The sequence below is a fragment of the Ambystoma mexicanum genome, chromosome 6q (genome assembly GCF_040938575.1).
Source record: "Ambystoma mexicanum isolate Mex_15411 chromosome 6q, UKY_AmexF1_1, whole genome shotgun sequence".
Taxonomy (NCBI): Eukaryota; Metazoa; Chordata; class Amphibia; order Caudata; family Ambystomatidae; genus Ambystoma; species Ambystoma mexicanum.
The window spans coordinates 810196973-810223861 of record NC_090937.1 but is presented as its reverse complement, the minus strand read 5'-3'; the positions used below and the strand labels follow the sequence as shown (position 1 = coordinate 810223861).

Sequence of the window (26889 nt, the reverse complement as noted above, 5' to 3'; positions counted from 1 at the left end):
TTTGGATATTAGACAGACTACCTGCAGAGGCTCCATGGTCAGCAGCAGATCCTGGGATAGGAGACCTATTATATCAGGCCCAAAATAGAAATAACTGTAACCCCGGAGGTATATCCAAGAACAAAAGACACGGGAAATGTAAGTCACCAAAATAGAATCCCAGCAGATTGCTTAAAGGTAGTGCTCACCCAGCATTCAAGCATCATGAAACATGATGAAACCGTTCAAGTGGTGATAGCTAACTTCTTTGTCCCTGGCCAATAGAAACATATTTGCCTAGAGTGGCAGCAAAATAACCCCTTATCAGAATCTGTGACAATTGTGAATCACTGTGTGACGGGATGGGTTGCAAACTAAAAAAGGAACATAGTGAAACAAGTTTTTGACATTAAAATTACATAATTTAAAAGTTCTAGGGGTGGGTTCAGAGGCTGATTTGGGGATAGACAAAGTAAAGAAAACCTACCGGGACAGGCCAGGAAATGCGTAGATCCGATAGCCTGTAATTATTGCAAACATGTGGATCACTAGAAGAATGAAAGTCTATATAGACCTCAACGTAATAATTATCCTCCTCCTCCCGAATAGGACACCTTCCCCAAACCCAATGCATCAAAATTGACACCAGATAAAACACACCCGACCCAGCAAGAGAAAGAACAATAGCCTGAGAGACAACCTTGCTATGCATCATTTCATACCCATTGGACAGGATGGGCCATATGTACAGTTAAGGATAGATGGACGAGAGATTTCTAGTTTGATTGATACCAGAGCCAGTCGATCATCTATTCGGTCCAATTGTTTCTCTGACATCCCTCTGTCTTCTGAAACAGTAAAATGCAGTAGGTAACTCTAATACTCCCAATATATACCCTGTTTCTAAGCTAGTATCTATTACTGTAGTACATATCACAGCCCCACACAATTTTCTCCTTATTCCATCCTTACCAGTTAATCTGCTAGGATTCTCCTCCCTGCAAATCTCCACCCTAATTCTCCTTAGTATTGGGTAATGGGTTACAGGTTGCACAAAATTAAGCCCTGATTTATCAATCAAGTTGAATGGGGGCACTTGGAGGGCTCGGGGGAATCGTCTATATACCTCCAACAGCTAGCACTTTACACAGTCAGTGGGCAACTCTGGTTACCAGAGCCTACTGAAGTGCCAAAGAACAGCCACAAAATGTTAAAGTAAATTTTGAGAGAAAAGCTAGTTTTATCTCACAAGTAATGTCCTAGTCCGTTCCCATTCAAAATGTTTGGGCTATAACTCAACTTCAAGGCAGGAATGCAAACAGCTTTTCATAGCATAAATCAACGACCTGAGCACCAAGTTGCCGTACATGATTGTATAGTTTCAAAGACCCCTTCTTCAATATTCTATATTTTTTTCTTAGATATTTGCCAAGTTGGTCTCTCAACTTGATTTTCCACTTAGACATACAGTGCTGCAAAATTCAGGGTCAAACTATGTTTTTTTGTGACAAGCAATTTCCGTCAGCTGGACCACATAAGTATTGCATCACTTCTCTGAGGAACAGCCAACCAGTTTGTGCCTACTCTGCTTTTGAGTGAGTTGATTGCATGGGACACACTGACAAGAGCAGTCTCGACCTCTGGAAATCCGATTCTACAGGTTTGTGGTTTAAAAAGAAAAAGTTAGAAATTAATTATGAGGCCTCTCAAGCCAGATGGCGTATCATTCCTTGGAGAGCAGCTACTTTATTTGCTGTGTATCATCTTAAACTGTGGTAAATAGAAGACATTCAGGGTCATTACGGTTTTGCCAGAATACAGTAAAAATGCTGCTAATAGCGTTTACTGGCACTTTTACCATTCCAGCAACGTAGGGGTTGAATGGAAACAAGTTGCCAGAGCTACCGGCACCGATATCACCACACCCAATATTACCAGAGCTGGTAACACAGCCAATGGTAATACCGGCAATGCTGTAAACATGTGCCGGTAATACCATCACAATGGTATTACTGGCATATCACAATCATGGACTTTTCGGTAATACCAGCAGAAATCTGCCAGGACTACCAGCAAATCCAAGCCAGTGATACCTCCACCTCAGCCCTGCTGATAAATGGACTTAGGTGAGGGGAAACAAGGCCACAGGTACACAATCCACCCAGGTGCACCCTCATGCACACAGGAACAGTACTAAAGGGACACACCCACCCCAAGAACACTTCCCAACACAACCATGTTACCGCTAATTGTAACTGCCATGGGCCTGGAGGCACTACATGCTAATGTGCAGCTGATGGTGTTGATGGTGCTGAAGCAGCAGCCTCACAAGACTGAATGCAATATCTGAGGTTTATAAATGGACACAGCTTTATTGCTTTCTGGCATGTCTTTATTACTTTCTGGCATGTCTTAACAATGAAGCTCCAGCTGCAGTTTTCTTGAGGCTTTAGAATGGTAATGGACATTCAAGCATGGACAACAGAGCATGTTGAATTGGATGATTTTCTATCTGTTCTTCTCTGTGAACAACCCAAGTCATCCCTTATTCCAATCAAAAGGAACCAATTTAAGGACTTCTTTCTCTGCTCATCTCAAGTAGTTCAGCCACTTATGGCACACTACGTGCATATCAGATATGGAGATTCCTCACTGATATTAGCATAGGCTGTAGGACACAATGGCCTTTGGTATAGGGCTGATCTCTTGCGCAATGTTGAGGACAAATCTACATGAACTCCATATTTGTTCAATATATATTACAGGGCCTGCGGTAGCAGCCGTGCAGTTATGGTCAGTTTGCTAAACCCATAGATAGACCACTTTTTCGATGGCTTATAACTTTGCTCCCCCTGGACGAATCCTCACCAAACTTTGCAAAAAAAGTATATGGGCCACTCTGAATTGTGTTGCTAACTTTGGTGAGGTTTCGTGCGGGGGGGGGGGGGGGGGGGAGTTATAGGGGGACCCAAACATTTTTCTTTTCCATAGACTGAATGGGAAAAAATGTGCACACGGCTACAGGCCGAACGGCTGGATGGATTTGCACCAAATGTGTGCCAGGAGCAGGGGCTTGGGTCAGAAAGCGTGCTTTTGTATGTTTGGTGGGAATCGGATCAGTACTTTTGTTGAAATTAGTGATAACTGGGTCCGCGGATAGAAATGTCATTGGCTTGCAGTGTGGCGTGCTGTCGGAGAACTTTGGACGTGGCCGGTGGTTGGCTGGAGGGAAACGTGCTCTATGTCAACATTTTTTCGCAAACGCTGTCATGGTGTATCGGAGTTAATTAACAATGGGGGTCCTGGGAGTCCCTCTGCCAGACATTAGTCCTGGTTACGAGAGACTTACCCAGAGTCTTCAGCTCACTATCTTTCACAGAGAAGAAATATCCCAAACATATCAGTCTTTGTCCTGCCCTGGGGCAGTCCAGCAGCGAAATGCTAGGCAGTTCTCCTCTGAACAAGAGTACCAACAGAAACCCCAGACACGTGTTTCGGTCTGGTTGGACCTCATCAGTAGGGTGGATCTGTGCCTCTCTAAGAACAGTGAGCAAGGGGTCCACGTCTGGATTCCCCTAGTAACTTAGGGTGAGACCCAAAGTTACTTAAATATGTAAATTAACAAGGGGGGTCCTGGGAGTCCCTCTGCCAGACATTAGAGAAGCAGAAGGTGAGTTCACTGTTGGAAAATGGTAAAGTTTTTGATGTGTGGCTGGAGATGGTGCACTGGAACGGCACGCAGTGTGGTCAGTGGGTGCAATGTTTGCATACGGTCAGTATGGAAGAGGGTATGGTAGAAGTGCAGCTTATATGTGCTTGGTAACTCTGCTGTTTGCAGATTTGTCGAAGTAGGCTCAATGTTGTGAAAATGTTGTGGTTAGGTTGGCAGTGACAATACTTTGTGAATGGCAGTGGGTAGGGGTGGTGGAGGCTCTGTTATGTTTGTGAATTCTGCTGATTGTGACCTGTTGTCAAGGGTGGGTGTTTCATGGTGTGGTGTAGTTGGTCAGAAGTGCTGCTATGTATGATATGTTTGTGCATAATGTTAGCTGCCCACATGGTCACATGCATGGATTCATAGTGTTGTGCTGGGTGTGGGCAAGGGCTGGACTGTTGTGTGCATGGCCAAAGGTGTGCTGGATGCACCTCAGGATCTTTGTGGATGCTGAAATAGTGCACCTTTTAGCAGAAGTGTCTGGTGGAGGGGCTTTGGAAGCAAACGGAACGTGCAAAGACAGTGTGTAAAGGTAAATATGGAGTGTTGTACAGAAACGATAGTGTGAAATGCAGAGGTTTAGTATGTGATTGGTGCATGCATGTTTGAAAGTTTGACTGCAGCCAATGAGGGAGTGTTGGAGAAATGACAGTGCAAAGGGAAGAAGTATTGTGTGAGCTTTACTGGGGCTTGGCCCTCGCTATAGCTGTGAAAGCGCACGTGCCACATCCTGCCCTTCTCAGCATGGTAGCTTTGGAAATGGAAATGTGGGGATTATGCAATCAAGTGTGGAGGGTGTGGTTCACCGGAAGGGGCAGTACATTTTTCACCCAAACCTCGATGCAGTGACGTTGGGAGAGATGGCGAGACGCAGAGTGCTAATCGTGGGTGATACCTTTGTGCACGATCTGCACATGTATGCCGTGGAAAGAGGCTTTGCTGCGAACTTTCAGTTGGAAGGAGTAGAGGCGTTTTGGGGTACAGTGTATGAGTGGGGTTTTGGGTGCATGGATCTCCTTTGCACATGTGTGTCATCTGTCAGTACTGTTGATGTGGTGGTCGTGCATTTTGGAGGACTACAGTTGGGGTACATATTGTGCTCACGTTTGCTCGCTCACTTAAAGAAGATGATGACAGCAGTGATGCAGATGTTTCCCATGGTGATTTTCTCATCGCTAACAACAAGAGCAGCATGGTACCATGCCAGTGTAATTTGTCCACAGCCACTGGTCGGGATGTGTAGGATAAACAGAAACATGTGTGACTATGTGCAGTGCTGGGATGTTCTGCACCGACTACGAAAGCATTAACATCCAGCAAGATTTCCAGTGGTTCCAAGGAAATTGTATTTTTTTTACCTCCATTGGCAATGCTGTTTTGTTTGTCACTCTGCACGAAACGTTGCAGAGAATCCTGTAGAAACGTAAGAGAAGCGTTCACCTTTAGTCACTAATAAATGTCAGTAGGAGAAGCAAACAGACACTAAGTGAAAGAGAGGAAAAAAAGTTATGCACACACGTAAATACCAAAAACATCACAAAAAACAAGCAAACAAAAATAATTATTCAATACTAAAGACACAATCCCCTACCCTGTTTTACCCCCCCCCCCGCACCCCATTCCCTTCCCCTCCTGTTACTAGCACAGTAACTCTGCGGTTTCCTCTGTACTTTGAGTATTACACGTGTTACATCCAGCTCTTTCCAGGGTGCCAGCTGTGGGATTGCCACTGTGTAGGCTAAGCCATTGCGCAATGTGATTGCTGGTTGTGGTGTGTACACAAACACTGTGGCAGAAGGTCTGTTTGTCATGAGAAATGTAGGAGGCTATGGTGAAAATGTGCAAGGTAAGGGGCATGCCAGCCTGTTTGTATGCATGCACTGCACAGACTAGTTTAACGTTCCTAACATACATTCAGTGCTGCTTTTGTCGGATCACTTTTCCAACATTTGTAGTACATGCATTACAGTGGAAAGACCATTCTGTGAAGTGTAGAAAGTACGTGCCCGCCATCCTGTTCTTATGAATGCAGTGTGTGTATCATATGATATGAAGTGATATGGTATTCTGTGGCTTTTGTACTGCGCATACACACAACTGTGTGAAGGCGCGATAAGGAAAGGGAGCTGGAACAGAGGCCACACAGAGACATTGATCGCACTAGGCTAGGTGAGACAGAGCGTGCAAGTGAATGGGAAGGGATAGGCCAAAGTGGAGTAAATGGGAACAAGAAGAAATAGCAATAAGTGCAACTACGACCGGTGCTTGCAAGTGGTAGGATAAGTGTAGCCATTAAGTGGTGGCTGCACTGTTAGGGTTACAGAAAACAGTCCCCAAATGCGGAGGTTGCCAGAAAGGCAGTGCAGGGGTGGAACAGTGGGAGGGAAGTGGCCTGGGGCACATAATACAGGAAACCAGTGCACAGTCACTTTTAGGCAGGAAAAGAGCAGAGGAGAGAAGAGGAGAGGAAAAAAAAGAAGCACATGGAAAAGTTTTGAGGTGCTTCCAGACCCTAAAATGGTTCTGCTAAAGTTCCAGGGAGGCATGGAGCCTGTTCCAGCTGGAGGCCCCAGCAGAAGAAAGTCATCTAACACCAACGTGTTGTGTCCAGAAGCAATTAACCGTGAGAGAGAAGGTGGCGGATGAGGGAGGAGTGCGAGGAAACATATTTTAGAAGTGAGGTTGGAAGGTGTTCAGGTTCCAGGGACCAGAAGGCCTTCTGCGTAATTCACAGCGCTTTCGTTTTATTCCTTGCAGCCACTGGGAGCAATTGCAGATATTTTAGTTCAGCAGAGATGCGATCCCTGTCGTTCAGGCCAAGGACAAGTGGCGCAGTCCTCTTATGGATGAGTTGCTGAGGGTGCAGAGTGAAAGGTGCCGCATTTAAAAAGAGGCTGTGGCAATAGTGCAGCGTACAAACACCCACACCCGTGCACACTGTGACCTTTTGAGAACTGCGTTTACGTTGGTAAGGCACATTTAGTGGTGGCTTTGGTGTCATCGTTTTACGATGTGTGTAGGAGATAGGTTAGTGGGGAACACAATTTGTAGCATTGTCGGAAGGAAAGAAGAGAGTTCCTGTTTTGCTAATACACTGTATGATATGGGTAAATGAAAACGTTGCAAGGAAATACCACTGAATTGGCACTTCATGGTAGCCGATGGGAGGAAAAGCAGTATGCTTTTCAATAACGTAATGGAAGCTTAGTGGCAGATATCGAGCGCAGAGGTACTTATAACAGAGTTGTAGACATACTGCCAAAATAAATTGCATAACTTCATTTTGTGCTCATGCCTGCTCATGTCGATGAATGTGTATGCAGAAATCGTGCAATGTTTCACTGAACTTGAAACTGGACAGGCTTTCAAATAACTGCACACTTGCAGGCTGAATTTGTAATGGTACATATGACGTATTGTGGAGAACTGACAGTGATAGATGCTGACGTCTTGGATGGCATTGGTGGATGCGTGTGTGATTGCCTATGAACACCCAATAAAGGTGTGGTCGGAAGACGATAATGGAATGGGAAGAAGGACTGGTCGTGCTTTACTGGGGCGTGGCCCTCATGGTAATTTGGGAAGTGCACATGCCACAATCTGCGCTTCTCAGCATGCTGGCCAATGGAATTGGCACAGTGGGGATTATCCAATAAGGTACTGAGGGTCTCGGTCACAGGAAGGGGCAGTAATACTGGTATTCAGTACTGTGCGTAGTGAGGCTGGCTGACATGAAGAAACACATTGTATTCCGTTTGGGTGATGCCTTTGTGATAGATCTGCACAAGTATGGTCAGGAAAGAAACCTTAATGGCAATTTCGGTGTGGAAGCACTGGAGGATTGTGGTGCACTGTCGATGATCTCAGTTTAGCCGACATGCATGGACTTTGCAGAGAGCTGGCCAGTTCTGCAACTGTGCATGTTGGCGTCATGGGCTATGGTGGGTTGCATTTGGGTAACGTGCGTTTACATGTGCACCGCCGACTGAAGAGGCAGATGAATGCAGTGAAGAGGCTTTTTCCCACCGCCCAGGTAGTGTTCTCCGCCATACCACCAAGAACAGTATGGACCACTGATATTGGATGTTGTACCCAGCAAGAGGGTGGAAGTTGTCTGATTAAGAGAACCATGTCTGATTTTATGTGCAATCGTGGCATGGTTTTTTGCAACAATGACATAATTAGTTCTGCAAATGCAGAGTTCTTCCAATGAAAACAGCATGTGGTTGTCGTCCATTTGTAATGCTGTTTTTTTGGTCATCTCCAAGATGCACTGAAAAGGGTCCTGTAAGAATCTGAAAATGATGAGGAAACACACCGCTATGAAACCGAAACCAGCTATTTGTGTGGAAGCACATAGTAAAAAAAAACTTTAAAAAAAATACCACTCACAATGGCTTTTTTTAGAGCCACTCCTACAGATGAAAGCCCTTACCCTGGTTGATATTTCTTCCCCCATGCACGCACAAAGCACGAAAGCCTCATTCATGAATTTTGAGGCCGATGGCAATGGAAATGGGACTGTGGGGGCTGAGGGATTGCGAAATAACGTTTGTGGGTGGGTGTGGTGTGTACGCAGGGAACTGTTGTGCTGAATCGCTAATGTTAAATGGAGAGCGCTTCTCACCATGCTGGCCAATGGAAATGCGAGAAACTGAAGAGATATCCAGAGAGCAAAACACTATTACTTACAAAAGTATCAAATTATTTTATTTATCATGATACAAAAATTTGAAAAAGTCAATTAATGGCATTCTACTTTGTAAAGCATCAATAAATCACGTAACACGACAGCATAGATGAACAAATTACTGTGACTAAAATACATCCATCTCAACAAACATTCATAGTGCAGCATCCAAACCATACATCATACATAGTGACATTCAACCAACCAACAATGGCTAAAAAAGTGACTGAATTAATTAACATTATTTGCCAATTGGGAGTGGGACAAACATTCATCAAATCCCATTTGATTATTTTAATGTTTACAAATATATTGAACAAACAGCAATAGAATTCATTAAAAATAATCTATCACAAGGGCGGATCTGAGAGGAAAAGTATTATGTAGATCACATCCCTAAAAGAATAAACTCAACCGATTTCGACGTGGAGTGTGTAGTAAACAACGTCTTCATCAGGAGATACAAAGCGAGAAGCTGCAGGAAAAGAGCATTACTACATAAATATGCGGCAGTGTCCCATCTCATGAACTAAACTCAACAGTAGATTGTATATAGCCACCATGTGCCACCTGTTACGAACCAATAAAACTAAACATTTGTGCTGGGGAAGTATACCTAAATGAGAACAACCCCAGAAGCAAGGTTTTATTTAGAAAAGCCAGAGGCGAAGCACCGACCCTGAGAGTGTAAAAAATATTAATATTAAAATTAAAAACAAAAATAAGGTGCACAATAGGGGCCAAAAAGGTCGAAATAGCCCAGGCAGGAAACCACTAGACACCCCCACATGCGACATAAAAATATCATGGCTAAATAGATGCAATATGCTGGACTGAACAAACCTTATATAAGTAGCCATGAATATGCAAAATGCAAAAGATGGGTCGTATGCTGGAATCGTATCGCCAATGGAGCTGTGACTAGTGGGAAATGAAAGATTGAAGCACACATAAGGTAAAAAAGTGACTACAGCAACCAAAGGAATCATATGAGAGCGGTCAATTGTTACCTGTAATTAACATGACACTGCACTCAGTAGCCCCCTTCAGAGATTATGGTACGGTGGCTTTCTAGATGGTGATGCAGCGAAGCAAGTCGTGTCAGCAGATGTACGCCTAGTGTACTATCAAACAAAAAATGATATTAGCCTAAACCGCATACGACAAAATCAAACTAAAGACTTCCCAATAGAGTCATATACAATTAAAAAAGTTTAAAAAGTGGCTACTAATTGAAAAAATTAGCTACCTACTGGCAGAAGTCTGACAGACGAACTGTATACACAGACTTAAGTACGTAAATAAGGAGTGTCTATGATACTGCAGGCTAAGTACGAGTCTTCATATACAACTGCAGCCGAACTTGTATATTCATACAGACGACAAAACTACGTCTCAGAACAAGGATTGTACAATACTAAAGCGGCAGTGTGAAGAGCGGCAGATCATATTCGTGCTTACTTAAAGTTAACACCCGGAGTGGCGTGGGCGGCTGGAGTTAATGAGCACAGTCTAGCCGTAAATCTCAATGACCATGCTACATCGGCTGTGTGCCAGCAGCCGACTGAAGCCGTCGCTGCTGTGGACGTAAGTCACGTGGAAGGTCACGTGTCCTCAGTGGGAACGTGTTGCGTGTGCGTGACGAACCCAAAACACGCCCAATTTAAAAAAACAACAACCAAGGTGCCGTATCCCAGACAGGCGGTGTTAGCCAGTACAGCGGACCGCCAGATACCACTGTAGTGCGTAGGAAAAAACTTGCATTGCAAAATAGAGTGTGCAAGAGTAAGTTGAAATGGCCTCATGACCATAAAGGCCATGATGTGAATGAGATTCGTCCAGGTACAGGGCTCAAAATAAATGAAAGAAACAGGGTGCCCAGTATGACCCAACGAAAAAATAATAAATAAAATGTAGGACTCCTAAGTTGGAATAGACTATAGCAGATGGACCCAATGGACTCTAAACAAGAAGGAACAGTGTAACTCATAGAGGTGACATAGGACTAGAATAGAAACTATGTACACCATACGATATCTGTACAAGGAAATTATCTATCTGCTATTGAACTCCCATGTTTCCATGGAGTTCAGGCCTTTGTGGAGGGTACCTAAATTAAAAATCCACATTTGTTCTTTGTAGGCCAATTTGTTGGTAGTTTGCACATGGCCACTTGCTGTGATTTTTTCGATGCAAAACCATCTTAGTGAATCTGCATCCTGCCCCATCTCGAAAAAATGGGAGACCAGGGGGGCAGTAAAACAACGCATCCTGATCTTGGAACGATGTTCATTGATGCGCACATGTACCTCCCTGGAAGTCTTACCTATGTAAAACAAGTTACATGGGCACTGAATGGCATACACAACATTCTTGCTTTTACAAGTGGTGAATGTATGCAAGTCCCATCTTCTGCCTGCATTCTCAAAGTGTGTAATTTTTTTGGAAAATCTGCAGGCCATACAAGAGGTACAAGAGTAATGACCTACCACAGGTTGAAGGTTAATATCCCTAACCACGTTACCTTGTAATGGTAACCTGTTGGCTCTCGTGAGTTTCTGCGCCAGGCTCTTGCCCTTTTTGAAGGCAAAAAGAGGTTTGTGCAAGTTAATCTCAGCAGAATTCAGAATTCTCCAATTTTTAAGGATGATCCCCTTAATGGACTCACTGAATTTGCAGAATGTAGAAACACAGACAATTTGTTCTCTCTCTTTGTTTTTGGGGCGTACACTAAGTAGGGCATCCCGGTTGGTATACTGCGCTCTTTTTCTGGAATGTTTGATTAATTTTTTGGGGTAACCCCGAAGTAACAATCTGGCTTGTAGTACATCTGCATGTTTGTTAAAATTGGAAATATTAGTGCAATTACGTCGTAACCTTAAAAACATACCATAAGGTAAATTCCGTAGTAGGCTTTTTGGGTGTTGGCTCTTGAATTGCAAAGTTGTATTGCGTTCTGTAGGTTTTCTATATAATTCTGTTTGTAAGCATCCTTCATCCACAAAAATGGATAAATCAAGGAACGCAATCCTAGAAGTAGAAAATTCAAAAGTGAATTTAAGATTGGGATCTACTTGATTCAGCCAAACCATAAATGTATTCAATGTAGCAGAGTCGCCCTCCCACAGCATTAAGATGTCGTCTATGTAGCGACGATACAACTTAATATGTTTGACAAAGGGGTTGGTGACGCTGAGCACATGATTTTCTTCAAACAAAAACATGAAAATGATGGCCAAGTTAGGAGCAAAAGTGCAGCTCATCGCCGTGCCCTTAGTTTGCAAAAAGTAAGCATCCTTAAACTTAAAAAAACTGTTGGACAGCACTAATTCAACACAATTAATAAGGAATTCAGTAGGGACAGCATGAGGTAAAGGCCGTCTGTCTAGCATAATGCGTAGACTGGAGGCAGCTTTGTCTTGAGGGATGTTGGTATAATGCACCTCAATGTCCAAAGAGACCAAAATTTGTGTGGAGGAATCGAAAGGGCGTGCTTCAACCAGATTTATAACATCCCTAGAGTCCAAAAGAAACGTGGGAGTGGCCACAGCAAGTGGTTTAATAAAGGTGTCTATATATTTGGACAGAGGCTCTAAAATGGAACTACAGCCAGAAACAATGGGACGACCGGGAGGTTTCAGAATGTCCTTGTGTACTTTTGGAATAATGTAAAAGAGCGGAATTCTCTCTTCAGACGAATTAATGAGCTCATATTCCTTAGAGGACAAGAATCCTTCATGAAGACCACTTTCACTCAAGGTAAGAATCTTCTTTTTTATAGATGTAGAAGGGTCACCAGTGATTTTTTGGTAGTGGCCTGGTATGCTGAGAAGTCTGTAGACTTCTTGATCGTACAATTCTGCATCCCAGACCACTATCCCCCCGCCTTTGTCGGCGGCTTTAATCACTATAGTGGGATCCTGAGCTAGAGAGTCAATTGCATGAAATTCTGCAAGTTCTAAATTAGGTCTTAAATTGCTTCTGGGACGTGTCAAACATTTAAGCACAATGGTTTCAAAAATGAGAACTTCAGGTGGGAGATCGGCTGAATTAGGTGTAAAAGACGAAGGTTTGGCCAAGCCCGAAATATTATTTTTTTCACAAATATTCTCTTTGTCAGTGAAAAACACTTTCAATCTAATTTTCCTCAGAAACTTTTGGATTTCACTAGTGAGTTGCATCGCACTGGGTGTTTGTGTAGGAACAAACGAGAGGCCTTGTTTTAATATGGCTAATTCTGGTTCAGAAAGGGTGCGAGATGATAAATTAAAGATGGGTAATAGCTCATTTACCACCTGTAGGACCGGTTGCGGGTTTGAAATTCCCGGTGTCCTTGGCCCTGTGGAGGGGCATTCTGCAGTTGCATGTGAGGCTGTCTGTATAGGCCTCTGCTCTGCTGAAAATTCCTGCGGCCTCTGGGGCCGCCCCTTCCTCGACAAGGGTAAGTCCCTGGATTCAAATTGGTTGGATCTTCATTGCCTGAGCTATTAGAGGAGGTGTCAGAAAAAGTGACACCCCGCCTTCTGCCAGCTATACCGTGCTGGTTGCCTTGTTGTTTCCAAAAAGTCTGAGGATTAAAATCTTCCGCCAGGTAAGGGTAGACAATCTCTTTTTTGAACATAGAAATGTCCTTTTTGAGTTTATTTGTCTTTTTTTCAATGGTTATATTTTTGAACTCCAAGAAAGATTTTTCTATTTGTTCAAGTTTTTGTTTGGCCTCACTAATGAGAGTATTGGCCAAAAATGCCTTTTCTTGTTCAAGTACCGTTTCCATAATTTTTTGACTGACTCTTTGGGCAGTAGTGATGGTAAGAACTAATAAATCGCGACTGCACTTAGTCGCCACTTGACTAAAAGCCACTTTATATTCCATATCATCCAAAAATAGACAGGGATTGATCTTAACCTGTAGACCTTGCGGGATGATACTGGACTTAAGGTACTCCTTCAGCACATGCCCATGCATCTCAGTACGAAATTGTTTCTTTTTGAGTCTGAGAACTGCATCACCTGAAGTATTATTATCCTGAACTGGGAGTTGTAGATTTTCAAAAAACGACGGGCCTTCAATCAGTTCTGCTATTTGTGCTTCAGTGAAAGAAATGGTGTCTGACTCTGCCATGGTGCAACCCCTCTCAGAAACGGTAACCTAGCCTCTGGAGAACCCTGCAGCCTCCACAGGAGGAGGTAAAACGTAGTTCCCAAAGAGAGGGATACAAAGAAATACCAAAAACAGGACCAACCTGCACAGCCACGGGCTGAATTAATGCAAAAGCGGAAAGATGCAGGAAAACTCTTTCCCCTGGACCAGAGTATTATCGTAAAACGAGAAACTGAAGAGATATCCAGAGAGCAAAACACTATTAATGGAAATGCAACTGTGGAAATTGTCCAAACAGACAGAGTGTGCGTCACAGGAAAGGGTAAACATATTTCGTTAAAGTAGAGTACTATGTGTAGTTAGGCTGGCAGAGATGCAGAGTCGCAGTTTTCATAGTGGGTGATCCTGCTGCCCAAGATCTGCTCCAGCATGCCGTAGAAAGAGGCTTTAATGGCAATTTAAATTTGGAGGAAGTGGAGGCTTTGTGGTGCGCTGCGGATGTGCGTACTTTGGCCCATTTGCTTGCAGAATGTCGACGAGTGGCCACTTTCGCTACTGTGCACGTAGTGGTTGTGCACTTTGGAGCCTTGCTTTTGGGTTCGATAGCTTGTTTACTTGTGTACCGCCAACTCAAACAGATGATGAAAGTAGTGAAGCGCTTTTTTCCCACTGCAATCGTGCATTTCTCACGTATACCACCAAGTCCAGTATATAACTATTGCAATGAATGTTGTTGTCAGCCAGAGGTCGGAAGGCGTCTTATCAAGAGAAGTATGTGTCGTTCTTGCGTGCTGCTGGGATATACTACTGTGAGAATGACAACATTGGTTATCGATATGTGTACCTTCTGAATGGAAATTGACTTTCATTGTCACCCAGTGGCAATGACATTTTGTTTTCCAAGCTACAGGCTGCAGTGAAGACGCTATTGTAAGAATTTGAGGCGAAGTGCAACAAACAAAAACACTTATAGAAACCAGAAAAAAATGGTTTCTATGGGACCACCTATGAAAAGAAAATACAAAACGGCTCTTTTGAGAGCCACCACTACAAACGGAATCCACTACCCTGGTTGACATTTTTTTACCTCACTCCCATGCACACAGCACGATAAGTCTGCAACCATTGCGATAGATGCAAGGTTGCACGTACCACATCTGGCCCTTTTGGAGATGGCAGCCATAGCAATGGGCCTGTGTGCGCAAGGGCATTGCTGAATAACATTTCTGGGTGTGCTTTTTACGGCCAAAGTGTGATACACAGTGTATTTGTTGCTACAAATGCAAAAGTTGCGGTTATGGCTGTGTGCTTCACGAGGCATAGTGTACTGTTTTTGGGGGAGTTCAGAATACATTGATTGAAAGTGAATGGAACACACTGTGCATTGGCTGCTCATTTTGGATTGCTCTATGTGCATTTGTACTGGTATGGAGTACCTGCAATGCAGTGACAGCTTTTGGTTTCTGTTTGTAAGACTTTGGTGACGCGCAATCATGCTGCTATTATTGTTCTTCATTGTGGAGGGAAAAGTGCACAATATGTTACCAGAGTTTCTGTACCATTTGCCCAGGTCATGCGCATATTTCTGATTGGAAGCATAATTCTTTGTGGCATTACGCAGACACAGATGTGCCTGCATTATTTTTCATTTAATCTGGGAATGGAGAAAGTGCAGTACATTGTGAAGAGATCAATTTGTGGCTTTCCAACTCTAAAAGCAGATTTATTCATTGACCTTTTTTCCTCTTCAAGTTGCTTTCCATTTATGGTGCACTTGCAACATACCAATCAGAAGGAAAGGAAGCCAAGGCCAGGTACGGAAGGGGAACCACCTACAGGCATAACATAGGGGACATGCACAAAGAGAGGGAAATGTTGGGTGGCCCTCACTTAAATAGGCGTCAGTCATTGTCATGCTCCAGGACCGACCCTTCCCAGCCACTTCGAAGTAATTGCCCTTTGTACAGTCGTGTGTCGCAGTACATGCACAATACAATTCCATTTTCCAGGTAAGGGTGTGCAGCGCAGCATATGGTGTGCAAGAATGTTTTAAGGATCCGCTGCCATACACAACTGTTCCTGTTGGTGGCCGGAGCTGCTGTGCAGAATGATGTACATGAAATGATCCTACTGCACTGCTGGTAGGGCAGTACCCTGCAGACCGATGTCTTGTGCTTCCATTTCAGTTCTCGCCACATGCAGTACGGACACTTCATGGTACGCCATTAGCCGTAGCAGCAAAATTCACGGACATGCACACATTATGAAATGAAAGAATGCTTACAATAAGTCGAAACGCAACTTCATTACATGCAGCAGGAAGAGATGTATTCAGCGAGACCCATGGGGCTACTGTACTTTTGTAACCACAACTGATATTCTTTGCGCTCCAAAGAATCTGCTGTGTCTTTACTTTTATTTACTTGCACTTTTATGTGAGTGACCAAGGCGCACCAGCTTTGCCATTGTGCAGACTAATTGCAGACTGTTAGACCTGCAATTAAATGTTTACTGCAACTGTACGACCCGCCGGCAAAACCTTCACACTTTCCGTCACATTGCTCACTGCAGAAATGGTGTGTCTGTTTCAATGGACATGGAAAGGCAAGCAGTACATCAATCAAATGAATGTGACATTTAACATGCCCATCTTACATTGAAGGTTGCTGTTGCTTGCTTTCCATTGGCCAACATAGAGCCAGGCGTGCGGCAGCCATGCATTGGTAGGTTGCAAAGCAACCCATGCAGTCGACATGACTGCTTGAAATGCGGTAGCCTACCGTATGAATCCGTAGGCCTGGCGACGGGGGCGCTGTTACCTGCACACAAAGGATGCCCTAAGCATGTGAATAGCTGTGCAACAGACAGACATGCACACCCACAAATATATAAACATGTATTAGAAGATGCGCCCAGTACTGGACTCCAATGGAAATTTGCATTGTGATTGCACATACGGCAGCCAGCTGCCGTCTCCCAAGGAAACCTCCATATTACTCCCTTGCAGCCATCTGATATGGTACTGTGCGCCACAGACTCACCATGCATTGTTAACAGAAAAAGATAAAACACTCAGACTCCCCACCATTTAACATGTGCACCTACCATTTCTAGGATATAGAGACACTATTACCAAAGGGAAGAGGTTGCACACATGGATACATACACAGGGGCATTTGCACTTTCAACAAGTTTGTCATGGGGGCAGCCAAAAATTCCATGAATACATGTTGATAAAGGCACGTTATGGTTCAGTTGCGTTACCACAAACCTTTCACCTTTATAAAGAACAGTATGCTAAAGCAACATTCTGGTTACAGTGCCCTACTAAAAACCTATCAGCTTCAGTAACACAAAACACTGCTAACAGGATGTTATAGTTACGTTGTCCTACTAAAAACATATCCCCAGGACTGAAAAAACAATGCTACAGGAACTTTCTGGATACACTGACCTACTAAAAAACCTATGAAATTAACCAACCATTAACATTGTTTAAGGGACGTTATGGTTAAGTTGTGTTACTAAAAACCTATCACCTTCACTGATCAATCTATACTGAAGGAACTTTCTGTATCCACTGCCCTACTAAAAACCTATCAAATACACCAACAAAAAACGTTGCTACAGGGACTTTATGGTTGCATGTAAAACCGAAATCCCCCACATATTCGCCAGTTATGATAAGGTACGCAACAATAACTTGCGCTACCGCTGTGCACTGGAAGGACTAACATCCATGACCTCAAAGATGACATTACAGATGTCATTGATGACATCAATGATGCCATCACATGTGCTTTTACTTTGAATAACAAACCTCCACAAGGGATTGCCAATATAATGTTGCCACTAAACTATCAGTGGTCATTAGGAGAACTATCATGAGATACATAATTCAGTACACAATCCATTGCTATAAACACCATTGAACTCCAGACCTCTTTCCAGTACAGCAACCACCTCATGCAGAAATGTAGGCATTGTCTGCAGCATGCACCATTGAGGTGCAATATTCACATTTTGTCATGTTACATAGTGTAATGCTGAATGCTTTATTTTCAGAGTTTAACATACTGCGAAACATGTAATCAGTACCTAATACCCCCTCACTTACTACTTATTTGTACTACTACATACAAACCATAAAGGCAACACAACACATACAAATATGCCAATACATCAGGAAAGTACAGTAAGCAAAAAATCACCTGAATTACCAGAAAGTGTTCATAACCTAACGGATTATCTTCATGCACAGAAATGGTTTCAGCCCTGCTTCTTCCCCTATGTACATGTATCACATGATGTGGCTGAACCCTTAGTAAAAGAGTGTAAGGACATATGAGAAGGGTAAGGTCTACAAATATAGTTCCTTTTGAATGTTCACTTCCTGCCTGTCAGTGAATAAAACCACCTGCCTTACATATGTCAGTGAACAAAGAAGAGCGAGCCAGACATGTGATGGCATCAGTGATGTCATCAATGACATTTGTAATGTCATCTTTGAGGTCATGGATGTTAGTCCTTGCAGTGCACAGTGGTAGTGCAATTTATGGTTACATACCTTACCATAACTGGCCAATTTGTGGTTTTTGTTGAGGAACAATGATATTTTGATCACAAAAGAACGTACAATAGATACGAAATCATATTTAATGGAAAGCAGTGAGTTTCTTACAATAGCGTGAGTTTGAAGGACATTCTGAGCAGATTGTGGAGGGGAGTAAATGGAACAGTCACCAGGGACAATACATAAGTGGACATACATAGATTAAGGAAGACAAGCATTTGACATTTTTCAGTGCAGTAGGCAGTATGGCCATCTGTACTCAGATGTGACCATGATGATTGAAGCGCTAGAGTGGAGGCAGAGAAAGTAAGGGATAGAGGTAGGTTAGAGTTGAGGGAAGAAGGTTAGCTAGAATGCAGATGAGAGGTAGGTTAGGGGGTAACTTGCAGGCGAGGAGGTAGGCTTTTACAACAAATCCGTGTGGGCCGTTTCTCAGATGTCCAAAGGAACAGAATTCCCTGCAAGTGGAGCAAGAAGAGAGAAATATTGCAAAGCATGAGCCTCATACCATGCATTTGCAAACTGTAGAAGACATTGGGCCTCATTACACGGATGTTAGTAAGGGTTTACCGGTACCAGTAAGGGTACCAGTGCCGGTAAACCCTTACCGCCTTACTACAAGGTCCCTTTGTGGGACCCTCTTAACGGCTGGTTTTACCAGCCGTTAAGGACAGGACCCGCAAAGGGACCTTGGAGGTAATTACGGTACTGCAATTTGCGGTACCGTAATTACCGCCTTCCCCATTCCCACTGAGCCCTATGGGGGCAAAAATGGGAATAGGGAAGTGCCATGGTGAATGGGGAATTACCGCCCCCACACACCTTGGAATAGGGCGGTAATTCCGCCATTCACCATGGCGGACTCGGTAAAATACTGGCGGCAACCATGGCGCTAATAGCGCCATGGTTACCGCCGTCCGTATAATGAAGCCCATTGTCTATTTATTTACTGTGACAAATACAATATAGGCAAGGTAAGCAATATAGCCGATATTTCTAGATTAAAAGACTTTCCTCACAATGATACAATCAAATAAGGAAATGGTACCTGTTCCCCAAATCTATAATAGCTGGTGGTGGATTCCTACAGGGATATTCCTCCAAGTATCCTGCATTTAAAGATCTCTAAATGTTCAATCAGATGTCCCCACCAAAAGTGGGAACAGAGTCGATCAGCCAACAAGGTCTTCTTCAGAAGCTAGCGTTGCCTCTTAATATTTATTTCTGTCACTGCCCAAAGCAGCAAATGACAGCTTATCATTTTTGGAACTGTACTGCGGATGCTTGCCTGGTTTTAGCACCTCTGAAAGCGCTCTTTTGGTGGGGATCATAAGTCAGGAAGTTCCCGAGTATCAAGAGCTGCCATGGATTAACAGCACGACGGAGAGACATAAGAAATACATGTGCATACAACAGACATGGAAAAGGGCAAAACTGATTAAGTCTTTGGACAAACGAAAGAATTGACAGGTTTCTTGTTGTGACTTGAGCACAGATGAGCGTGGACCATTGTGGTATTAATTACGCATGTATGGTCACTAAGACCCGGCAAGCATCCGCAGTACAGTTCAAGGAATATTGGAGTTTACTGAAGTTGTCTATCGCCACATGAACAGCCAATATATGGGTGCAACAAAACTGTTTTTTTGCCCTGATGAAGGGCGCAAAGGTGGGGCTACGAGGTAACTAAGGATGGGCGAACCCCAAGCATGGAATGGCCGAAACACCAGTGTTGACATGTTCTTGTATATAGCCAGCAGTAATTGAATAATAGTCTTGAGTGACATCCTTGGGTGGCGATTACACCTGTTGGGTAAAAGCTAGTACGCGTGAGCAGGATAACGAGGCTCATTATGTGTAATGTTGATATCTATGACAACCTGGCAGTCATAGGCAATGGTGTTAGGCTCCACATTTAGAGCTTCAAAACGTTGTCAGACTGTCACCTAGCTGCTTCATATACCTTTGGATTTAAATTATACATACTGTTTTTGTCATTAATATACCATGCACCTTGGATTGCTGTTGCACTTTTGCAATGGATAGGGTTACTAATATATTTTATATTTTGATATACATTGTTAATAACATTGTTTTTAGACTTTGTATACATTCCTGCATGTTCTGATATTTGTTAAGTGTGAACCCAGGTCCTTTATCTTGGTGTGGGGACATTGCACGTGGGTGCCTGAAGAGGGTCGGGCCGCCTTACTCTCTGCTTTAGAGTATTCTATGTACAGTTGAGGACACAATATTTTGAGTGTTTTTATTTGTTACAGAGTCACTTTTCAATTGCGTTTTACTTTTATAAATGAATGTTTCTATATTGTTCTCTTGATGAATTAATATTCAAATGCAATTGTTAATAACACAATCAGCTGTTCCTTAGAGGGTGGTTGGGTACTCCAGTTCATATGAAACTGCTTAACTGGATGTAGAATATTGTTAGCATACCACAAGGGAAACAACAAAACTCTAATCATTTTAAGTAATTGTAGGTTTGTCCCAAATTAAATACTTACTGTGTTTCTTAATAGAGGAGCAGTGTCGGATGCTACAGGGCTGGTATGGACATCACTTTTCACAAATAAAAACGTTATGGCACTGTAAGAAAAAAGAAAAGTTGACTTTTACATTAAAAAAAACATTTAAAATGCGGGGATTAGTAAAAATGGGCAGTACCATGTAGAACAGAGTCAGTGGGCCTCATTCCGAGTACGGCGCTAACCAATGGCGCTATTAACGCCTTGGTTGACGCCGTACCCGGACCGGCAGCGCCTTGGTGGTTGGCGGAATTACCGCCCCATTCCAAGGTTGGCGGGGCGGTAATTCCCCAATCCCCATTTACCCTTCCCCATTCCCATTCTCGCCCCATAGGGCATAATGGGAGTGGGGAAGGCATCAATTACGCCACCGTAAATTACGGTGGCGTAATTAACATCAAGGTCCCTTAGCGCCATGGTATTTAACGCCTGCTAAAAGCAGGTGTTAAAAGCACCATGGCGCTAAGGGAACTCGGAGTATGGCGGTAAGGGATTACCGCCACCGCTCTCGTTAGCGGTGGCCGCTATCCCTTAACGCCATACTCGGAATGAGGCCCAGTATTTGTGAAGGAGTTTTTGCATTGAGTTTCACTTCTCTTCTATCACGATTTTGGATTAACTCCATAAAGGGGATAACATAGCTCAGCCATTTAAACACTTACCAGAGATATCTGCATGGAGACTCCAACTACAGGTTTGAATCCCCTTGTTCTAATGAGGGCACACAACTATCAGCCCCATTAGTAGTTTGGTGGTAATTTGGTGGTAAATCCTCCTAATTACTATAAAATCTGTTTACCATAACCGCCACTTGGTCCCCGTGGCTTACCACAGGATTATGATTGGTGCAAGGGTGGTGTAAATCCGCATTTCTGCAGTCCGTAAGACTACATGAGGATTTCGGCAGAATTACCATGAGCATTTTACATCCAGGTTTTTGATGGAGGTAAACCCCCCACTTTTCCTCCTCCCTCTGTCTCGTCCTAGATATTGCCAAAAAAGAGGGTAATCGGTTAAAGATACTTAAGACCCCATATCACCTCAAAAGGTCTTTTATTTGAGTCATTAATCTCATATCCACTGAGATACCAAAACAATCTCCATCTACATGGCTACAGCCAAGCCCAGTGTCTTGGAATTATATCAAATATTTGAATTGCTTTATTGGTGTTATTTACCATTGCAGTAAGAGTCTAGTTTCACACGTTACGTGGGAACAACTCACTGAATTGGATTACCATTTCATATCTTGTTTCATTTCAACTTGAATAGAACAGCATTTGGGAAGCCACAGTCATAGCTGTTATAACCCTACATAGCAATTCATTCAGCAAAATACATTTTTGAGAAAACAGAGAAGGCAAACACATAAAACAAGACAATAAATGTTATGGTATTTCTTGAAATCCTACCAACTGCTTTATTTTCATGTTAAAAAAAACTAGGCCAACATCATAATTTGTTTTAGACCATCAAAATGTAGAGTAATGATGGCTTATTTAACCCACTTTGGGCATGTTCACCTTCCCTAAATTGTTTTTGTCAACGTAGGCACCATCAAAGTCACCTGCCGAACTCTGGGGACATCTAGTTGACAGACCAGAGGGGCCTGGCACATGCCGAAGCTAGAGGATGATGGGCCTGAAGAATGTACATCAGGGATCCAATGGTCATCCACACTCAGTCCTGTTATAAGCAAGGGACAGTCACAATACCAGTCACTTGTCGTCTGAGCCTGATAGTGTCCCTTTAAGGGACAGTCAAGGTTTAGGGTCTCCCCAAACCTATAATAACATGGGGGTCAAATCTTCCCTATGGTCTAATAGAAATCTTTAAAGAATGCCCACCCCATGGTTAAGAGATCTTCATGGTTTCAGAATCGGATATCACAAGAAGGGTAACCAACACAGGCACACAAACACACACACCTTTGCGAACAAGAAACTTACATAGCATAGGCTGTTACTAGCTTCCCTCAAGATGCATGTACACACTTATCTACCAGCAGCATCATGTGAATAAGGACAATCAAAGGGGGAAAAGCATTGCCCCCAGAAGCCAGTAATACATTGTTTACAACTCACTGTCTTCTGCCAGTTTATTCACTCACGAGAGAAAACAAGTAGCAATATAAAAGACACACATTTTCTGTCTTATCCTTTTTATTCACACAGAAGAGGCAGACACAATTTCACAACTTTTTCCAAAGTTATCCCAGGTGCTCTAAACTCATGTTAGCCTTTAAATGTGGCTCTAACATTAAGGACAAACTGGCACATGCCACACATAAAATAGGTCCCATGTCAATGTCTTCTGCAGAAACATTGTCCCTTAACACATTAAGCCCAACATGCCGCTAACAGGGCCACCACATTCATCCACGACAAAGTTGAGTGGGAATATAAACATTTCACTACATGCCAAGCCTAAAACAAATAAGTGATTTACATCATCACATGCCCCTGCAAATTGCTTTTTGTTGGCCGGCCTACTCAGACCACATCCACTCAATCCTCAAGCACATGTCATGAATTATAACTGTTGTATTAGGTAAGGCAAGGAACCCTCTTTTTTTATATAAGGGGGCTTGACTCCAGAGGGTAAGGCGAAAGTTTTGAGAAAAGGGTGGAGTCAACAGCTACCCTGGTCATTGACGCTTTGGTAAGATTCTTTTTTGAGAAGCAGTGGAGCTAAATTAGCACATATTGATTAGCTCTTAACATGAACACAAAGAAGTTAGATTCTTTTTCAAACATAAAAAGTTGAGATTTATTAAATTTTCAAGAGTAGATATTTTTTTTAAACGAAATATGCCATCCTTGGCACAGAAAACCAGTTTTTACACAAAGTTATGCAATGATTATGCATATAAGTGAGTTAGTACATCAATAGTGACAGTAATTACATGTACTGCTAGTGTTGCGGCAGTACGTAAAAATTGTCGATACACACAGAGTTCAGGTGTTTCTAGTTCGGCGAGTAGATGGAGCGGCCAGTGGTTGAAAGTGTGGAACCTACTGGTGGATGCACCGGACTGTCTTCAGGACTGGGGGAACTTTAGAGCACAGGAGTGCTTGTTAAGTGCCAGGCACCTAGGGTAGTCGGAGCGTCATGGCTAGCGTGGTTTGATGGGGGCCAGATTCTGGGTAAGTCGCTGGCGAATGGTTAAGTCCAAAAATTGGACCGACGGTCTCTGGTCTATTGAGAAAGTTGAGTCCTAGGTGGTTCTAGATTAGAAGATGTTTCTATCTAGGGCCGCGGTCTCTGCAGTCGAGCTGTGTCGGCGACTGACAGTACCGTCAGTCGCCGACACAGCTCGACTGCAGAGACCGCGACTTTACCCTGCGCCCTGAAGACAGTCCGGTGCATCCACCAGTAGGTTCCACACTTTAGGTATTTGGAGAAAAGTGTATTAGGCAAATGAATGAACCAACCCACTGCATGTTTGTTCTGATAATATTATATTTAGTTACTGGACGTTTTCGAAGAGCCTGCTGCAGGTGATCGCAATGAAGGGGGAGCCTGTTGCCTGGTCACCCAGACGGAAAAATTGGTGTAAAAGAGTACGCCACGGCACATTTCACAGGAATCACAACACTATTTAGTTAAAGTCCATGAGCCTCATTACGAGGTTGGAGGTAGCCATGGTACTATTAGCACCATGGCTACCCCCTTACTGCATACCGGGTCCGGGTTCTCGGAATGGGTACTTACCGGGTCATTCCAACCTTGGAGGACCCGGTAAGTCCCCATTCTGAAAACCATTCCTCATTCCCATTCGAGCCCCCATAGAGCTCAATGGGAATGGGGAAGGAGCTAATAACGGGACAGTTATTAGCTCCCTGTTCCCGTAGCGGTTCCAGCCGGCCTTAGTGGGACCCGCTAAGGGACCCCGGCATCCTTACTGGTGCTGTTAACCCCTTACCACCAGCCTTGTAATGAGGCCCATGTGTGGTTTTTAATAGTTTTCTACAGATTATAAAGAGTTTACAAGCCTTCTCCAGTTTATCAAGGAGTTTACAAGCCAACACGCATGTTTCGACCACCTTGGTCTTTGTCAAGGCTGAGTTAAATAATTAGGATGTGATGAGTGCTAAAAATACCAATTAGTACAAGTGACGATTAAGCGAAAAAAGAAAAAAAAAAAAAAAGGGGTGTGGATCCCAAGTAGGAAAATAATATGCATAAGCACCCATTTGTGAAGGATAATTTGAGTGAGAACAACATCATCAATCACATTGGTGGAACAAGTTATCCACAATATGTAACAGGGCAATTCATTTTGTCAATCCAAAATCGATCAGAAATACCATTTCCAGAATCTATCGTCCATATTGATTGTTGTTAAAGGAACACAAAAGAAGAAGAGTAGGACTGGGTAGGAGAAAGCAAAAATAAATTCTGATTATTAGATACAATTCGGTTTGTTCAAGTTTGTTCAATATAGAGCAAAAACATATGTCTAATAGAAAGAGATAGCCTGTTATCTAGGAATACCTGGCAGAGAGGGTGGGATTGTTATATTCCATCATGTAACAAAAGGAGTAAGAAGGCTTATTATAAAAGTCCCTGTTGTGGCATGAATATGGGATCATAATGGTTGGATTATATCTATGTCTGTAATGGATGATAAAAAGTTGTGCAAAAAAAAAAAAGAAAAAGAAAAACAAGCCGCATGCCTGGTGGCTGAGGGGCCATTTCTATTGAGACTGCGAGTGAGGTACGATACTCTATCCATCATATCCACACGTGGTGAGGGAGTTTATGATAAAAGTGCCAGTAGCGGCATGAATATTGAATTGTGTTGTTGGAAAAGTATCCTTGTAAATGCTCGATAATAAAGAGTAGTGAGAAAGGTAAACTAGCCGCACACCTTATTGCTAAGAGGCCATTTATAGTAAGACTGCGGATAAAAAGTAATGCTCACCCATCATGTCGGGTTCCAGGAGCATCGGTTCGAGGTACTGTGTTCAGTTTGTAATAAAGGAGATAGAGAGAGATCAGACAAACTGACACTAATCCATTTATGAGGAGCAGGGGAAAGAATAATGTATGAATACTGAGTAGCGAACAGGTTCAGTGTACAGATTCTAACATGCCTGGTAAGAACTAGCATTAGAATGGAATCAATCTTGCGCTAATAATGCTTAATTTTCCAGCGATTAGTGCAGGCTGTTAAATAACAGGGGTAATGCCTGAAAGCAAATGAAAGATGCTGTTAATCATTGGACAATTTAGAATTACCAGTTTACGGGCAAGCATAACAAGGGAGACATACCTTTCCAATGCTGTTTCCAGTGACGCAGCAAACATAGTGAGGTTGCTAAATTACGGGCGCCATTTTGTTATACGAATATATATGGTGCTCGACGTCAGTGTACTGATGTCGGTTAGCTTTGCGGTTGCTAAGCAACTGCCATCACAAATGTTATAATCCGGCTTTTAGTAGAAGAGGCCAATAGTATGTAAACAAAGTGACGAATACGAGCAACTACGATTCCCTGGAAGCGTTGGATATGATTTTTGCAAAATAGTGTGAATAGTACATGCAACTGGAGTACTGAAATTGCTTTGTAGGATGTATGTTAGTATATCACATCACACTGATACAGCTGTCTATTCAGCGGTTTAGAAAAGAAAGGATAATAATTGGTTCAGAGATTACAGAATATATTGATACAAAAGACTGGTGTCTTTGGGGCAAAAGTATGTATATAAAGTGACGGATTCGAGTGAAAACGATTCCCTGAAAGCGTTGGAAGTACATTTTATAAAATTATGTGGATAGTACATGCGACTCTGGAGTACTGATATTGCTTTGTATTGTGAGAAACCTCAAGGTGTCTCACTCACTAGTCCCCGGAGATCTGTCATCCGGGTGGCTGGGACACTGCCATCGCTATTGGATACAGTTCTTGGAGGTGGACCAGTGGGGGAGGAGCACCTGGATGAGGGGTCCTCTGGGAGTGGAGGTGAGACTCTGAGGGGCGAGATGCGGTATCCTCTTCCTTGTGACACCTTTTCCCCATCCTGCCCAGTAGGATACTTAGAAACTGTAGTGAATGACGATGACCGTTTACCTGACATGTCCCAACAGAAGGGTCAGACAGAGTCAGGCAATTGCCGACAACTACCCACACCTGACTGCCCTTTCCCTTCCCCATAGGGATAAAAAGGCAGAGCACAATAGCACAATCGGAGCAAGGCCGAACGCACGAGGAAGCAGCCATTTTAGGACGGCAGTTCAAACGGAAGAGAAAGGTGGCAAGACCTGAAAGGACGTTAAGG

General features: G+C 43.2%; 1 protein-coding gene across 3 annotated transcripts in view; it reads right to left on the bottom strand.

Moving 5' to 3' along the window:
- The window catches only part of TMEM144 (transmembrane protein 144), a 377037-nt gene that overhangs the window by 298130 nt on the left and 52018 nt on the right, over positions 1-26889 (bottom strand). For all 3 annotated transcript variants that reach the window (XM_069631334.1, XM_069631335.1, XM_069631336.1), the window contains one exon: positions 20581-20662. In XM_069631334.1, coding sequence (XP_069487435.1) covers positions 20581-20662 — 82 coding nt within the window. The remainder of the gene's footprint in view (positions 1-20580; positions 20663-26889) is intronic.